Raw genomic sequence first — 18913 nt, forward strand, 5'->3', positions numbered from 1 at the left:
GAGGGAGATCAGAGAGCATTAAAATCTTTAATAAATTTTTGCCCAATGTCACTTTTGGTCTTCTCTGGCCTCCTACGGGTTGTTTTCTCCATTCAGTGGACAGCTGGTGCTGCTTTCACCCCTGTTCACTGCCGCTCTCTCTGTCAAGCTTTATACTTCACTTTTCTACCTACTTTATTCTCTTCCACTAAGTGTTCAATATATGGCTAATTTATAACAGGTGATTTTTTTCAATAGTAAAAATATTAATTTTTCTATTAAAAATATTTTCTGAGGACTCCTAACGATTTTGTTTAGAGTGAGAGGGAATTTTATGCCTAGAGCACGATCAGTATTCTGCATTAATGGTCTAAGTGCGACACCTTTTGTGCCAGGTGAGTGCCAGGTGCCTGGGATGTGGTGGTGGAAGCCAGAGAAGGTCCCTGCTCTGAAGAGCAGACAGACTGTGGGCCGCCACACACTGGTCAGTGATGACAGTCATGGCAAGAATGGGGTACGCGGACGTCACCACGGAGACTGGTGGAAGGGACGCCGCTGACCTGAGGCTGGAGGCCAGAGTGGCCAGTACATGCGAGTGGAAGGAGAGGGCATTGGTCAGACAGAGAGAATGTTCCAGGCATGGGGAAGAACCACTGTAATGGACTTGAGGCAGTTTCAGGAATTGTTTACAGGAACTGATGGAAAACTGATGCTCCTAAGTATGGAGATGGAGTGGGAGAAGCCCCAGGGCGGGGCTGAGATGGGGGAGGCAGAGGCCAGATCCTGCACAGACTGCGGCAGCGATGGGAGTCAGGGTGTCAGCTAACTGCAGTGGGGCCCTATTGCAGGGTTTTAAGAAGGCAAGTCAATAAAGATTTAGACCTCATATGTGAAACCCAGAAATAGGTATCAAATAAACAATTTCTTCAGTTGAGAAAAAGATAAGCAGATCACATTTTAACCTAGTTATATGTCAACCTGACTTCAGAGTACAGACTGTACTCCCTCACTCCTCATACCGGGGCCTTTCTGGAGTTGAGAGAAATATACCAGAAGCTTGTGAATAGTTAAGCATCAGGATGTAATTCTGGTTAGAGCTGGCGATTCTGGGCTGTTTTCCTACTCTTTGGGTTGCCTACCACTGTGGGTTCCCGGGCACCACTGGGCAGAAACAGCTCTCACTGCACTTTGTTACCCTCCCTCCCCCACCACAGAGGGTGCCTGAAAACTGTAAGGCTTTTAAAACTTCACTGAATCAGAAGACAGCAGGATTTCTCCCTTGAGGTAGTTTATTTGGCTTATCTGACATCAGAACCAGCAAGGATTCACGTTTCTTTAATTTAGCAGCTGACTATTTACACAAGTCCATTTTCCATTGTGATAGGTAGTTCAAACAGGGTAAAAGGTCCCCTACACAGAGTTAATCAGGAACATATACAAATAATTACTAAACCAACCTTTTGATCAAGAACAGCTATTAGGTTCCTGTTTGCGAACCATCTCATGAAGGGCACACAGAGAGGGGCCCCGAGGAATGGGGCGGTAGAAAGCCAGGACCCCGTGTCGGAAGACTTGTGCATGAGATTTGCTGGTGCGTTACCTTGGATACATCTCCTGGTGTGTCTGGGGGTAATTGCGTAGATAAAGTTTGAGCACCGGGCTTAGTGTGAGGCAAGTGCTATAAAAAACGATGGCTCATCATCACTAATCATCAGGGAAATGCAACTGAAAACCACAGTGAGCTGTCACCTCACACCAGTCAGAGTGGCTACCATCCAAAAGACAAGAAACAACAAGTGCTGGCGAGGATGTGGAGAAGGGGAACTCTCCTATGCTGTTGGTGGGTATGTAAGCTGGTGTGGTCCCTGTAGAAAGCAGTATGGAGGTTCCTCAAAAAAACTAAAACTAGAAATACCATTCGACCCAGTAATTCGACTCCTAGGAATTTACCTGAAGAATTTACCCACTAGAATTTTACCAAAGAAAACAAAATGCCTGATTCAAAAATATATATGCACCCCTATGCTTATTGCCGCATTATTGACAATAGCGAAGATATGGAAGTAACCTGTGTCCATCAGTAGAGGAATAGATACAGAAGATATGGTATATATACACAATGTAATATTATTCAGCTATTAAAAAAAAGAAATCCTGCCATTTGCAACAACATGGATGGACCTAGAAGGTATTATGCTCAGTGAAATAAGCCAGGTGGAGAAAGACAAATACCATATGATTTCACTTATTTGTGGAATATAAATACAAAGCAAAACAGAATGAACAGAATAGCAGTAGGCTCATAGACACTGAGAAGTGACTGGTGGTTACCATGGGGGAGGGGTTGGAGTGCATGTGTGTGAGGGGGATAAACGGGCACAAAAATTCTCAATCACAATACAAGATGGTCACAGGGATGGAAATGCAGCATGGAGAACACTTCTTACGTTGACAGATGGTTACTGCATTAGTGGAGGTAAGGATTTAATAGTGTGGGTAACTGGTGAACGACTGTGCTGCACACTGGAAACCAACATAAGACTGTCTATCAATAAAAATGGTGGCTCATGATTGTTACTGTATTTGTCTCCTCAGAGAATGATAGTAATGCATCCCAGCTACAAAAGTAACAGAGTAGCTGAGGTCACTGCAGTACTTACATCACTTTGGCAGGTGTAGAGAATTGTTAGGATCTAAACACCAAGGGCAGGAAATGTGAGAAATTCAAAAGAGAAGTCAGACATTTTTAAGGACAGGAAAAAAAACATGAGAAATATGGAGGGCAGCAGCTTTTAAAACAGAGTCTGCTTCATGGCCTTAAATTCTGTTTTGTTTTCAAAATAAGTATCATATCTAGCTTTCATAAATAGATGTAAGCGATCTCTGCTGAGAGAGTTTTATGGTCTCAAGTGAACATCAAGTCAAAACGTCAACCTCTAGAGTAGGGAAGAGGGCTGGGAGTGCCAGTGGCAAACTCTTTCGAGATTTCTTTGTTACAACTTTAATTAGGAACAATCAAAAAAGAGTGGTAGAAACAACAGGAATGTGCTCAGAATTATGGGGCAGAGGACTCAGGGCAAGATCATGTATCACTGTCTTCAGACATGACTGAGTCTTTATGGGCTGTATTCTTTGAGGACTACCAATACAGATATTTTGCTGTGGTTTTTTTTTTTTTTTTTTTGGTAATTCTGTTTAGTTCTGTTGTTTCAGCTATCATATAATATTGGGGAGCCCAACTCATTGGGAATAAGATTAAAGCAATCCCTCTTACCACTGTTGATTTTGAGAACCTGAGATGTGAGGAGGAAGAGGACCTGTTTGATCCACACATTTGGAAGCTTTGAGCAAAGAAATGGGGTTAGCTGAAGAGTGCATTTTTATCTCCTTAAAGAGTAGGATATGGTATTCAATGAAGTTAGTGTGCTGGTTATGTATTTTTTAAATTACTAATTAAGATAAATATGTAACTGTTACAGATAGCCAGCCATGAACAGAGAAGGGGCTGGGGACACTGGCACGAGTTTACATTTGGTTAGATGCTTGTTTATACCCTAAATATTAGCATAAACTGTTCTCTGGGATGTGGGGAGGGAGGGTGTAGATACCAGACTGGCCAAAACTGACACGTGGAGAAGTGGATCCTGACTGCATCTCAGAGAACATCCTAGGCTGATTAACATACTAAAATCACACCCCTTGGGCAGAACATCAAAGGACAAAAGGGGGGCATCACGCTATTTCCCAGAAACCCCCTCCCTATTTCGAGAAAACCCCACCAATCCCAGTGAATATTCTGCCCTGCTCAGGCCGAAGCTACAGGACCACAGGGCCCCCACCCAGCCTGCAGCGCACTCTGGAGCCGCCGGCAATCCCCCCTCTAGTGTGCGCTTTCACCTTATTACACTGCTCCTAGAACCTGTTCCACCTGCCTGCGAATTCTTTCTCTGTCAGAGTTAACTGCCCCTCCCCAGCTGAGGTCTCACCCAAACCAGGAAGCTCTCCCTGGGCTGGATTTCCCAACAGCTTAACTATTAAAACAAATAATGCTCATCAGTGCAGCACCTAAACACATCTCAGAGGCTAATTTTTGTAAAATTAGTTTCAAGGCATCAAAAGCAGGAAACAGTCAAGGGAGGAGAGTTCTAGAAACAAAGAAATAGCTAACAATACACAGTGGGAGGGTGACGAGGACTGAGCGATGGCCACTACATGCTTGTAGGATGTTTTCTGGAGGAAAAGGGGCTATTTTAAAGGGAACTTAACCCAATGACTCACATAATACTTGTAACTGCAAAAAATTCCTTCCTTCAGAGAAAAGTAGAGTTATTAAGCAAAACTGAATTATTTCTAAGGCACTGGTTTGCTAAACACAATTGTAAAACAATAGAATAAACTAGGCTGAACTGTATGATAAATATGTAGCCTATCCATTTATTTTCATTCAAATTGCAAATGTACATTTATTATTAAAACCAAGTAACTTTAACCAGTGGGAAGAATCTTGTATGTCATACTTAACGTGGAAGGAGAATGACTGTGTGGATGGATATCTTATCCTCACATGCAGGGCCGTCTGGATTTATACATACCTGAAAGCAAGCTTTGCATTTCTTGGACTTGAAAGTGAGTTTTATCAGGATGGCTTCCCAGAAATACTTAAGTAAGAGAAAAGTTGAAAGACAACTTCTCCTATTATCGTCAGAGGAATGATTTACACAGCGTGGCCCCACCCCATTCCCTTCCTCTTTTTCAGGTAACCGAATGGAGCACTGTTTTCCAGATCAGCAGAGAATGAGAGACATTCTTGCATCACATCACCATTTTGTGGCAGTTTGACACGGGGGACCGAGTCCTGTGTCCACTGGAATGCTATTGAGCTTGGTGCCATTTAGATGAGTTTCCCCTTTAGCTCTGATAAAAACAAGGGTACGGCTTCTGAAGGGGAGCAAATTTTGCCACCTCAAGATATGTCTCATTGGCATGCTGGTTACTTTTAAGAAACTGCAGAAGGAAGCTCCTCTTTTGTAAGAGACATTTACATGCATAAGGGAATCTCCATTTGTAAGAGTGTCTCCCTGCTGTACCAGGAAGGGTGACCTAAATCTCCAGAAACTCTTACCAAACGAGAAGGTAAAGACTGACACCTGCATGACCTTCTCCTTATTGACTGGAAACACCCCACAAGTGACTCCCAGCCCCCAGCATCTTTCGTCTTTAGCTGAAGATGGTATTTAAGGAGATGCCTTGACATTTTGGGGAACTATTCAGTTTTCCTGAGTCAGTCCCATGTACGCACAAGGTAGGCATGTAATCAAACTTCTGTTTCACTTTCTCCCATAAATCTGCCTTATGTCTATTTAATTCTTAGACTACCTAGAAGAACTTTGAACGGTAGAAGACAACTAATCCTCCCCAACAATTCTATGTATCCAAAAACTAACATCACAAAAGATGTTTCCATTGAATTAAAAAGTGTCTGAGTGACACCTCTGGCACCCAGTGGCTTTGCCTGGCTTTGAGACTGGGTGTCAAGAGACCAGACTGTCCTCTCGAGGGATGGTCAGGCAGGTAGACCCGCACTAACCATGAGGGGCTGCTCCGGAGCATGCTGACATACATCCCGATGAGAACGTGTTCATCAGCTAGCCTGTCTGCCACGTTCAGACGGTACTGTGTCCTGAAATGGGGGGAAGGAAGGGCATTGGTCGGAGAGGCAGACAGCAGAAGGAGAGCAGGCAGCAGTGGGTTTGTAGTAAAAAAGGCATTTAAAAAAGCAAGCAAGTAAGGGAAAATAAGTGATGGTCTGTGAAAACCACAGCAAAATCCAAGCAATGAAATTCACAATTCCATTTCACTAACTTTAAAAGTAAAGGCTTCCATTTAGGTGAAGGAACTTTTAAGAAAACAGGTTTGCATTCTCCAAACCACTAAGGCCAAGAAATTCATCTGTACAATAAACACACTGAAATGGGATGCAAGCAAAGATTAAGTGTCCTTTGGAAAATCAAATCTGAAGCTTAGTCACTTAAACACGGCAGGAGGACAGGGCAAGTGAGTGACACAGATGGATCTGCTTGACATACCTGCCCGTGCTGTTAATGGGCGACCACAGACTCCCCACCAGGGCAAAGAGGGGCTCACACACAGCGTTCCTGACACAAGCCTGCATGTTTAGTCCCGTTAACTTGGGCTTCCAGCACACTCCAGCTCTGACTTACCCTTTGCCCTTCAGAAAAGCTGGCACAGCCCTAGCCAGCAGTTTGCTCTGTTCTGCGTCAGTGTCCTTGGGAGGAGAGCTAGTCAGCGAGACAGGAAAAGCCGGTCAGAGCATAGACCCAGCAGTGCACTGCCAGGCAGGACTGCAGCGGGCACGCCAGGCCCACACCCCGAGCTATGCTCGGACTCCTGCCTTGTCGCTCAGGATGCTTACGATTTCCACAGAGCTGAACCAGAAGTGGAAGCCTGGCCTGGGAGCCACAGCCACAGTCACACAAGCCTCTGGGAGCCCCGACTTGGCCTCTGCTCTTTGCTTCACATATGCCATCGCATATGCCCAGCCGTCATGAAGATGGGTTCAGCAGTCACTGCAGACTGCCATGCAGACGATCCAGTGGTTCACTGAGCCCTTCCCACCTTCCCACCCTGTTCAAGAAGTTCACTTCTCCAGCCTCGCCTTTATATTCGCCAACTTTCTGGGTTGAAGAGGCTTAAATTCCCTCGTTAGAGGCTGCGTATTAGAAAGGCTATACTGTGGAGGCACACGCTCCCTGGCCTTGGCTGCGAGACTGCCAAGAAAACTTTCAGAGGATCAGAAAAATAAGCCTTTGAGCTTTATAAATATAAATTCATACTCTTGTGCCTAAAACTGGTCCCATCAGTAAGCAAGTTCTCATGACGTCAGACTCACTATGAGGAACATTCATTTTACTTAGTAATTTAAATGGCAGTTTTAAATGTTTAAAATGTAGTTTTATAAAAGGACAAATATAAATAACAAAGTGTGGTTGAGCCAGTCACCTGAGATCTACGGAGCTTCCCTGGAAAACGGTGTTAATTCCTAATACTACAGTTGTGCTTGTAATGTGCTTAAAGGGTTTGCTTCTTTGCAGGTTGAGAATTTCCTGTGCAACACTGGTCTTCCTAAACTATGCCCCCATCCACGCCTTCATGGAGAATACAGAAATTGATTGTCCTACTTTGAATACCAAATTTTAATTACTGGGATTAAAATTATGAAGTTTAACCAAACTTTTTGAGAAGTTCTAAATCTTTTATATATACAACAATATCTTATATATATAAAAATACTTTATATATCTATTAGGATGGCCTATAAAGTAATCAAAATCTAAAAAACTACAAATTTTAAGGATTTACTACTTAGTACCACTCTTTCAGAACATGAAGCACAAAAATAGAAATTTGTGTACCACATTAGAATTATGCACATTAAAATCAGACTTCTTGTTTTATAATGGCATCTACTACAAGCCTCCTTAAATAGTGAGGTTTAGTAAATTTAAAATCAAATTTGATTTATAGAGAAAATGACTAGGGGAGAGTAGGCACTCATGTCCGGCGAATGTAGGCGCTATCCAGCTTTTCAGGAACGGACCCGTTACGAAGGGTTGCTGCACTACCGAAGTACAGCTGCACACACAAAACTGACCTTAAAAATGGGGTGATTAATGTTCTAGAAGAATTTACTTTCCTGATGGACCTAATGATTTTTTTCAGCATACTAACCTCCACCTTCTCAGCTGGAATCTGTGCACCTTCTGCCATCGCAGTGGGCGTTTTCCCATCACCCACCACCAACGCAGCATCCAAGCCACGTCCCAAAGCATATCCCGCTCTACCCATTTCCCAGTGACTATGCCCTGTGGCCCATGACACCCGCCCCGTTTTTCAGAATTCACGAAAGCCTTGCCTACCATATGATCGGTCTTGGCAAAACCACTCGGACTTGAGAGCTATCAGTGATTCTTCTCTGCAAACTAAACGGCCTGGTTATGGTTTCTTGCTCCTTGAATCCCAGAAATTGGGGTGCTATTTCCTTAAAATCACACAGACACGACCTCTGACGCTCGACACGTGAGAGGGAAAGGAGGTCAGGAGCAAGGCGTCTCCGCGGGGCTCCCCAGGCCCGGGGGTCTGAGACACACACCACGCGGTGGCCCAGGGGAGCCCTCGGACACTGAGGCACAGCCGCTCTGGGCCGGGGCAGTCGCCTGGCCTTCCTTCGGGGGCGCTGTGCTCTTTCCCCAGTCCCCTGGGCCCCTCTCTCCTTCCCTTACCTGGTCTTCCTCCCCGTCTGTCCACCTACTTTTTCTCCCTTCTCCCTGAATCCCTCCTCCTCCCTAGGGATGCCGGCGTCCCATGCACACTCGTTCATTTTCTCTGCACTGGGCCCACCCCAAGGCTTGTTAGAAGGAATCATTCATGTTCTTTTCATGTTCCTTTCCCTTCCTGCATGAATTTTTGGGAAAATCAGCTCTTGGAAAATATGGGAATTCCATTACTTGCATTTAGGAGTTTGTGGAAATAAACTATTTATTTCATTTTGCTGCGACTCAGAGTATCCGTGCCTAGAGCATGCCTGACTTAGGGTGCTCAGTGCGCACGAGCTTTTGTACCCCCAGAACGAGCCTTAAGGTCTTCTCGTCACTTATTTCTGAGAAGCCAGAACTGTGACCCTGTGCAGAGGAACCAAACTCACGATGAAGAAGAAAAAAAGCCACTTTTAAAATGAAATGGATCAAGAACTTAGACTTGACCAGGAGGCAAGTTTCACTTAAAACGTGAGTCTTTTCAAGACTTGAGACTTTTCATGAGCAGCGCCTTCTCTGGATTTCCCAGCAGCTCCCAAGGAGCTTGACAAAGGCAATTGCAAAGTGAGAAAGTTTTCTCCTGAGTTGCTGTGGGGATAGTGGCAATATGCAGATTATCATTTCTTCAAAGCAATGTATTCCCACAACATTCTATAGGATGTTTTAGATTTTTAAACTTTCATTTTGTAGTCTGGCAGTTTGTGTGGAGAAGTTAGGTGATATTTCCAATTCACCAGGGCCTGGGATCTGGCGTCCTTACCAAGAAATTAGTGCCTCTGGCGGGTCAGTGTGTCTGGGCTCAACTACGGCTTTCCAGAAGCTTCCTCCTGCACATGCCTCAACTCAAATGTATTCTGACTTTGACCTCTGCACCTGGGAGCAGCTGTGGCTCCTCGTGGCGGTGGGTGATAAATGTTATCTAATCTCGGTCCCAAAGAGAAGCGAGGCTGACATCCCCAACGTGCATGCGCACAGCTTCTTCCTGGTCATTGTCCTGCCCCAGACTCTGGCCAGCTCGTAAGCGTCAGCACACCCTTCACACACACCCTTGCCAACAGTGCTGGCAATCACACCCGGAGGGTATGACAATGTTCATTCTGCAGTTTCTATGTTCTGCTGGAAAAAGAGCCAGGGAATGCTCCTTTAGTCTATTTTTCTCTAAAAACATCTATTTTCTCACTATTCCTTTTTAAGACCTGAAAATTAGCATCTATTTAAAGATAAATGACCTTCCTCCAAAGTTTGCACACACACACACTCACACACACGATGGGTTCTGGAAGGGTAAAACGATTTCAAAATATTTCATATTTATTTAAAACTCACCCTGTAGTTTTGAAGGGTGACAACTGAGGCCAGTATTTTTGCTTAAGTACAAACATTTTTGGGGTGTTCTAAGGTAACGAAGCCACACACAAATGCTCCTTTTTGCTTAAACCTGAGATATAGGTTTAAATCTTCTGTTTATGCTATGTAACTCTATTAGCTCTGGTCAAAAATTTGTTTTCTTTTATTGAACATGAAAATAAAAGGATTTAAATAAAGGTCCTGGATGCAGTCTCACAGAGCAACAGTATTATATAAACAAATTATGTCAGACGGAATAATTACTATCACAATGTCAAATGGAAAATATTTGAACCATGGGAAATTAAAAACAGGTATTTTCATTTTTATTCATCTTAAATAATTGATAAACGTGTGGTGTTTGGACTTTTGAAGAACGACTTTAAAATTATAAAGTCATCTCCTTCCTCAAATAACTGTTAATTGCAAATAAAATCTGCTTCACTAGTAACAAGGTCATCAAACTAACTTAAATACAATAAAAAGAGTCCACAAGTCAGTTTTGTCAAGAGATACTTTCTGGAAAAGTTCTATTTCCCTCTCCCTTTTTGGCTTCCAACATCTTCCATCTGTAACACAAAATGTCTTTCATGCAAACCTGTGAACAAGCTAACAAACAGCTCAGTGTCTCGATGGGAAAATTAGTTGTCATTAATTCAGGCTGGTGTGAAAGTCGAATGGTCTTAAGCAAGGACTGCGGAAGAAATAATAATTCATAGGTCATGTCTGACTCACCACACTTGATATGTGGCCCCCCTGATGTCACCAAGCTGTATCAGCTGTATTTTCACTGAGTGCCTCTAGAAAAGTTTGCTGGGTGCAGGGCATGAACGGACAGCTGAGGCAGCTCTAGTAAGGGAAGAAACCTTATTGAAGTGAAGCAGAGAGGTGACTGCAGCTTTAATTATGCTCTAAAGTTTTGGTGTGGAAGGGGAGCTTTGTGTTAAGACCAGTTTAATTCAGGTTTGAAAAAAAAATCTAGCACTTTAGTGGAGCTCTGGGTCTACATGGAATAAAGCGTGGTCTGCAGAGTAATTATTTCAAATTTCATGAGATTTCAGACAACATGCCCAGAAAGTGTAAAAAGGAGTGAAGAAATCTTCAGGGTTGTTTATGTATAAATTTAGTTACTCTCCTTACTGAAAAGGAATGGATTTGATCTTAGAAAAATTAATCATGGAGAAAACTTTGATTTTCAGAAGTGAAGGATGAACTCAGCACCTTGATTTTACTTTATTCGCTTTTAATTACCACAGCATAAATGCTCAAATCTAGTTTGAACATTTTATCAGATTAAAAATCTGACTTGTTAGGTAAAGAATCATTGGGCAAGCAAAGTGTTTGAAGAAGGCACAGTGAATTAGCCTTTCTGTGGTTAAAAACCCAAGCCAATCAACCAACAAAAATAACTCACAAGTGCTACTCCACTGGGGAGAATCAGGATTTGGGGGGTGTTTGCGGTGGGCGGTATGCCTTCCCATACACACTATTGAGCCCAAATTACAGTATTGATAACTAACCACATATTATTGTGACAAACCAGAAAACAGCATATAGGACTGTGTTTAACACACTCATTTAATCCTAAGAAATTTTCTGACGCTTGGGCGGGTGGGAAGAGCTGGCTGTGTGCTATGTATGAGAGCCAAAGTGATCGCATTGTGAGTGGTTGCTGCTTTAGAGCCCGTGTCTATGGAGATACCCAGGAAACCTTGGAAAGAGCCTTTCAAACTTTCAGAATGTTCTTATTTTGACTAAAGAAGAAGATGGCCATAATTACAGGAACTTATTTTATATAAGAAAGGACTGGTTAGGTCTCTCACATAAATGAAGCAAGGGTTTGGGCAAGATAATTAAGATCTCACAAAGGGAGCATAATGCTATGAACAGTGACAGAAAGCTTGGGGCCCAGGACCGCGAGGAGGAGGGAGGGCATGGGCCCGGGCGGCGGTGCCTCCAGGGGGAAGGCTGCCCTTCACGGCCTTAGTGCTGCCGCCCCACCACCAAAGCCCTCGGTGCTCTTCTCCTAGTGGTGATGACACATTTCTATCGATGTGGCCATATGTCCTATAAATTCATGTATATGAATTTATAAGGAAATAACCTAGGTTTATGAACATTATGATCAAGAAAATGAGTGAGGTGAATCAGTCCGTGAATCGTGTTTTTTGATCCATGTTGTACTTAATTTGTAACCGGCAGTGAATGTGTGCACGCACTTGATGGCTCGCATGCAGAGAATTCAGAGGATCAAGGGGAGTCTTTGAGCATTCCCTCTTTTCTTTTAAGTAAGGGAAAGCTGAATCCAGTATCTAGCTAGAAATGGGTAAAAGAATAGGAGCTGCGACAGACAGTGGTGGTAGCCGGAGTCACACACTCGTGAATCTGTGTGAGGAGATCACCAGGGGTGATCTTCAAAGGTGCACCCTTGTGCCTTCTGGAGATCAAAGTGGCATGCTCTGAAGGACCAAGGGGACTGTGCAGTGAGGGCTCCAGAGTGGCGATTTCAATTCATCCTCATTCTGCTTTATCTTCCCAAGAAAGGTCACAATACAGAAGTGCAAAAACTAAGGCTGAATGAAATATCTGCACAGCAAACTTCCCTCCTCTCTTAATGCTCCCTTCGCACTGACCAGCACCATTCCTGGCTTGTTCAGGTTTCAGGTTTTACCTGATGTTAAGAGGGGCCGCGGGGGTGGTATAGGAGTGAGAGTGGAGCTCTAGGTCTGATTTCTTTGGTTCGGTCCATCATAGGAAGAATAGGACCTTTAATTTATGTCTACTTTTGGTATGAAGGGTTTCCATGGGCCTTAGTGTACACACAGAAGTAAACAGTGGATTACCACTCACATTATCAAGTGGCAGAAGTTGAGCATAAAGAGCACAGGATTGGTTTTGCAATTCTACTTGGGCAGGAATCAGACTGTCCTCTCTGGGGAAGACGCCCGGGCCAGGGCCCAGAAAGGTGTGAATTCTTAAGTCTTGTACTGCAGTATGAGCTGGCCTCCCCCTACTCAGGCTAAAAATCATTCCAAAAGGCTCTTTAATTCATGTCTAGGAAATCACCACTTGGGGGATTGCAAAGCAGAGACTCGTCCAAAGCAGAGGATCTGGCTCGTCACTCTTTGCACATATACCTCCCATGTACACACTGCTGCACGGCCACGAAATCAGTAAAGCAAGTGGGGGAGGGAGGCAAGCGCTAAGAGGTCCAGCTCCCGGCGGATTCTCCAGAGAGTCTCAGGAAGCCCCAGGAGGCCTGTTTCCACCAGACACCACTGGGGTTAGTGGTGGGGCGGAATGGCCCATGGTCCGGCTGGGACCCGGCGCGATACTGATCATGCCATGGCCACGCGGGCTTCACAGCTTTACGAGCGGAGCTCCTCAGCTGACCTGAGGGGTTGCCCAGCGAGACCTCTCTAAACCTCCCACGGACAGAGCAAGGCCCACTCAACGAGGAAAGACATGCAGTGTACAGCTTTATTGAACAGACCCTTACAGCAGAAACCAGAAGCCAGTCTCCAAGATGATGGAGCTGCAGACTTAAACCACATGTCTGCGTTCCAAAGGGACTGAACGTGGGAAAAAGGGAAATGATCATGCACTATGGGGAGTGTGAGAGGGCATTTCAGAGGGGGCCGTGTTCCCCATCTAGACGTATCCGCCATAAGCACCGTCCAAGCTGAAATGATACAAAACGATCTCAGTAAGGATGGGGTCTATCTCTGCTTGGGGTCTGCAGAAGGCAGAGCTTCCTAATAAAAGCACGACTTTCTTAAAGCATGCCAGACCTTCCCTGGAGAGACGCACAGGCCTATGTCTCTTCTAGGCTTTACAGTCGATTTTGTTTCTGCAAAGGTAGTCTGAACAGGAGAGCTTACAGGGTCACACTGAGGGCCTAAAGTGTATTATTTAAAAGATGTTCTGCAGTTCAACTGTCACCTCATTCCCACTGTTTGCAGACCTGCTTAATTAACAGGATTGAGAAACTATGAACTGCCATGTTCTGCTTATTCTGCGAGTTAGAATAAAGGGAACAGCGTCATTTAGGGTTCCTGCTGATGGGCAGAAAGTTTGCAGGAACTGGGGAAAAGTCAGCAAGGTTCCGAGTCACAGTCTGCAAATCAGCTGGAATGTGCCAGGGGATCACACTGAGATTGGGACCTCAAAACCTCTTCAGGGAAAAAGACTGATCATGTTCATTTTATGAAACATGACATGGTTTTTTGTTTCTACCTAGAGTCATTTGAAATCTTTTGTTCAGTTCTTCATCCCAATTTTCTTTACCCACATCTCTGCCTTCCTGGGAGGTTTGCCTCGTATCTGTGACCGCCTGCCTGGCTCTTCATTCATGACCTCTGACTGAACGATGTGGTGCCTCGGCCCTGTGTCCTGAGCACGCTAGTTCTAAGGGAATCACCCACTCACCCGCTGTTTGCCCACATGTAAGTGGATCTTGGTGCAGAAAGATGAGAAACATATCCACCTTTTTAAAAATAAGTTCTTGTTATTACCCGTGAAATTACTTATGTGGAAACTACATTTCCGAGTTTGGTCTTCAGTCTCAGGGACCCCAGAGCTCACCAAGAAGAGGGTTCTTAAATATCTGGAGCTTTAAATTACGAGATGGTTCAGAATGGACATCATAATCCCCCAGTGCATCTTGAAATCCCAGTTCCCTGGCTTGGATGGGCCATTCCAGGTGTCCTGAGAGCGGCTGGCCGTGAGCGTAGGCACACCCGTGTCCTCAGGGTGGGGACCTCGCGGAGTCCCGGAGGTGACGCGACCCCAAAGCCACCCCCGCTGTCTTCAAACGAATCCAAATGAATTAAACTGAAAGCAGATACCTTCAAACTAGTTTCTGACCATAATATTCCATACTTGGCTGCCATTAGAATATTTGTTGTGGCACAGAATCAAGGGTCATGGTCAAAGAGAGGACTTACTTCATGACAGGGTCGGGGCTTACCTCCTGGCCACGAAGGGGCTGCCCGAGGCAGGGACGGAGTGGGAGAACAGGGCGTCGCTCACGCCGGTCGCGGGTCTGGGCGGCCTGAAACAGAGAAGGCGCGTGCGGGGAGCTGGAAAGAGGGGGTCGTGGGCAGAACCTACCCACCACCCCTCAGGCAAAGGGGCCGGGAAGACCTTCTATTTTACGCAGGACCAACATGCAACTTTTTATTCCCCAATTACGTTGTTTTAAGAGTTTTAGGAAGCTACATTTCCCTGAGAATCAGAATCTCCGTACATGGAGGAAGACCTCCGACCGCCCCGCGCTCCGAGCTCGAAGCTCCGAGCCGCGGCGCTTCCCTGAGGCCTCACTTCCGAACGGGTCTCCTGGGCTCCGGGTGGCCGCACACGGGCCGCCTTCCAAGGGAGGCTCCGGGCGCTTCGGAGGAGGCGGATTACCGAGGCCCGGGCCTGCGTCCTGAGCGCCCGGGACAGGCCTTCCCCCGACACGCCTCCGGGAGGGCTCCGCTGCAGAACCATATGGCTGCCCCATTTGTTCCCTGTGCTAAGTGAGGTTACAGGCGAGCACCTCAAGAGTTTGTGTGCCCTGGATGGACCGTGCCACAGGGCACACAGTGCAAGACATGCCATAAACCTTACTTTCTCCATATGTTGAGAGGAAGAAAACATGTTCAGTATTCCTCAGACTGTCTGTGGCCCTGACCCCACCTGTTCCAGGCCTGTCACCCCCTCTTATTTTCATGTCTGTCTGTCATTCTGTCCTATCAATAATGTCTCCGTTCAGGCAATGTGACAGAACTAAGATTCCCATCTCATCCCCAAGAAGTTTTTATCCTTATTTTAGGTTTCCTGTAACATATCCCAGGGTAAAAGGAGAAGGGATTTAAAGTTCAGAAGATGGAGGATCACTTCGAGTCAGAGGAAATTTTGGTTCCTCTGTAATTCTATGGTTGAGTTGGACAGTGTAGACTTTTTGATAGCCAGGTATTAATTACTGTAACCTACAGAATCTAGTGCTGTCTTGATCAGGAGACACACGTGTAATGGTTTAATTTGTAACTTTGGGAACCAGAGTGGATTTTAGATTCTACAATGATGAGATCCTGGGGAAAAGTGGACTTGCTTATTCTGCTGTGTCTATGGGAATGGACACAAGCTATGCAGGTTTTAAAATGTCAGCACTGTATGCAAAAATTCACTGTATGTTTGGTGTCCAGTACTTGTGCTAAAGATGTTCTATGAGACATATTTATTGCATGAGGCTGAAACAGCAGGTTTGCTATTTCATGTACTGTAAACTATTAGCTTAAGGTCTGAAAACTATCTTAATAGTGTTTTGTATTATTTATCTAGAATGTGTCCTTGACACAAGCGGCCAGTTTAAAATGAATTCTGCCTTGAGCTGAACAGGTTTAACCTTTTAAGAAGGATGTTAACTTTTACCAATGTCCTCTGTGAATTTGGAAAAGCTAGTATATCAGACTTTAAAACACTGAGCAGAATGAAAGATTTTCCTTTTAGCTTTGCAAAAAGTTGAAGCATCAATTTGACCAGCATTTCTGTTTTTCTTTTGCCTTTTTAGAAAAATTCCCATCTTGCTTTATCTCTAGGAAATGAGAACACAGTGGATTTGGAATGCTTTTCCAATCCTCTGGTAAATCTGCTCTGTTGAGCTGGTCACTGCAAAGCTGAATTGCAGTTTCTTAGTAAATGGCTTCCCAGCTGAGGTCCATCATGGAAATGTCACACTTGGGACACAGAATGGCTAACCTTGGCACCAAGTGGTGGCTTTCAAAGGGACTAAAGTTCCTGTGTCTTCCCTAATCAAATGGCCAGTCACCTAATGTAATAAACAGAACACATTGGGAATTTTAAACTTATGTGTTGTCATGAAAAAGAAATCTAGTTTTCTTTTTCCATAAGATAAAGCCACAGGAGCCTAATGGACAGTTTTCTTTCTGGACAAGACCTTTGCAGAAGACATTTTTATAAAGTTGGCATTTTTCTTGTAAGGTAAAACTGTGCAGTTTAAGACAGAATTAGTTTTAAGCTAGCTTCATGTCACTTGTTCTGTGTCTTGTAACTGCTTATAAGTATCTACAAGTACATTCGAGACCTTGAACTACTTACCAAGTATCACTTTGGAAAGCAAAAATTGAAGAGAATAGAGACTGTTAGTCATGGCAGTATTTACAAGGAATGCAACAGCCAAGAAGAAATTCTCAAATATCAAAATGTTACCACTGAAGTGGCCTCCATGTGCCTATGATAGTTTAGAATAGCTAAACAAACAGCTTATTTTAAAATTAGAAGTGTTAGATATCCCCATTTAAAAAAGACATACATATATGTTCAGGGCCATAACATCTGAATAACAAGTAGAAAAATATCTAAAGCTAAAAGTAGAAAAAATATTCTGTAATATAGACTGGACTTTCTGCATCCAGAAATTGTTGCATGTTATCTCAACAATTAAATATTTTACACACTTTGCATTTTGAAATTAAGACAGTCACCCTGGAAAAATACATTAACCATGGGTATAGATCAACATTTTGATTCAAGAACTATTTTGACAATCTGGTGAAATATATGGAGCTTTTCTCAGAAAAAGGCATATCTGTGCAGAATTTTGAGGGATTCCTGAAATTGTCCATGGATCCAAATTGTGTAGCTATTGCCCTCAGCTCAGTGATTAACAGATCAGGTCATTTTGCCACTATAAAGTTAAAACATTTTTTACTCATTAGCCAATTAAATCGCACACACACACATCCTCCAGTCCAGGTTACTGACTAGGTACAAGGCCCTGGGCTTGGTAAAACCTTGGGGTGACCGCCTGTGCAAATGGCTTTTAGTTTGCACTGCCTCACTTCCCAATTCTGTCTCCAAGGGGGAGGCAGCACCCTAAACAGATTCTATCGCAAAGCCCCGGGAGCTGGACTGCTCACACCCTCGCTCCCTCTTGCTCCCTCACACCCTCACACCGGTCTGCCCTCCGAAGGTGAAGCTCCTAGCTGGGCTGGAGGAGAGTGACTCCATGGGGAGCTCAGAGAGCACAGACTCGCTCTCACTCAGCTGTGGTCATTCATTAACAACTTAGCGACTATCCCTGGCTCTGGGTGGGAAAGTTGGCACCTGACAAGAATAGCTTGAATGAGGTCACTTGCTGCACGTGACTGGCCCTTTGGGATAGTCCCCAGATTTATTTCCCCTGGTTTGTTTTATTTTTGGGAGCAAAATTCCCCAAACTAAGTGAAGCACACCATACAGACGTGGCTTACGTGGGTGTTCCGGGCACTTTGTCCGGGCTGGCAACCACAGCCAGCAGACTGCGCACTGCTGGGCGTGGCGAGCTCCGGGCCTGGTGTCTGTGCAGACAGGCCACGGCACATGCTGTGGGAAGGTGCTGCTGGGCCTGGCAGGGGAAGCCCTCCTGCCCTTACACAGCTCTCAGACCCACAAAGGGGTCTCCCACAGGTTGCGTCTGAACGGCCTGGAGCATGAACTCTGTGGGGGTAGGCCCCATCAGCCCCCTCCTTATGTCAACACGCACACGAAGTCCCGCTGGACCATGCGGGAGGAGAGGGAGATCTGGGGGGACCATCCATTCCAGGGGCTTTCCGGAGCAGCTACCACATAATTCCTGATCGTGCATGGCAGCTTATGGGCTTCTTTCTTCTTCTGAGCCCAAGGTAACAGCAAGGAAGAAACTTAACCTCGTGTAGGCCTGCGGCCACCCCAGCTGCAGGCCGTGAGGTCCTAGGACATGGAAGGGATGCCTGGCAGCACCATCCCAGCCCAACCATCTCTGTCCACCAGACCACACATACTTTGGAGAAAAGTTTCTTAAAGTCTCTTTTGGGTGTTCTGATGAGTTCCTCTCCTACCTTCAACTTTCCCCTGCACAGACTATGATTCTTCTAAAGTAACGTAGCTTGGATAAAAACCCAACCCAACAATTTCTAGTTTGCTGACATCTTTAAGATGACTATCTCTGCAGAGAATCAAACAAGAGCTTTTATATTTGGGGCACAAAGCACATATGGTATTTAGGCACTTAAAAATTTTCTTACCATGGTAATTCCATTGATTTTTAATGTCCAATCATGCAGAATCCACTAACAGTCATATTTTATACCTGTGCTTTTTGGATATTTTCTACCTCTAGGTGAATTATGCTAGGGTTGTGCACTTAACATGTGCATCCGAACAGAGGTACCTCTGTGAGGAAAAAATTATAATGACATTGCTTACACTCTTTTTTTAAACATTAAATTCTA

General features: G+C 44.7%; 1 protein-coding gene across 15 annotated transcripts in view; it reads right to left on the reverse strand.

The window, feature by feature from the left end:
- Nucleotides 1-18913, reverse strand: part of DTNA (dystrobrevin alpha) — a 333077-nt gene that overhangs the window by 41241 nt on the left and 272923 nt on the right. For 12 of the 15 annotated variants that reach the window (XR_008998277.1, XR_008998276.1, XM_057503964.1 and 9 more), the window contains 3 exons: nt 14629-14712; nt 6201-6278; nt 5567-5659 (listed from right to left, as the gene is read on the reverse strand). Coding sequence is in view for 13 of the 15 variants with exons in the window: in XM_057503964.1 (XP_057359947.1) it covers nt 5567-5659; nt 6201-6278; nt 14629-14712 (255 nt within the window). In the remaining 2 variants the exon portion in view is untranslated. Of the gene's footprint in view, nt 1-5566; nt 5660-6200; nt 6279-13117; nt 13342-14628; nt 14713-18913 lie in introns of those variants that run through there. The other 3 variants (XM_057503965.1, XM_057503969.1, XM_057503967.1) reach the window with 3 other exon arrangements.

The sequence above is a fragment of the Manis pentadactyla genome, chromosome 6 (assembly GCF_030020395.1).
Source record: "Manis pentadactyla isolate mManPen7 chromosome 6, mManPen7.hap1, whole genome shotgun sequence".
NCBI lineage: Eukaryota > Metazoa > Chordata > Mammalia > Pholidota > Manidae > Manis > Manis pentadactyla.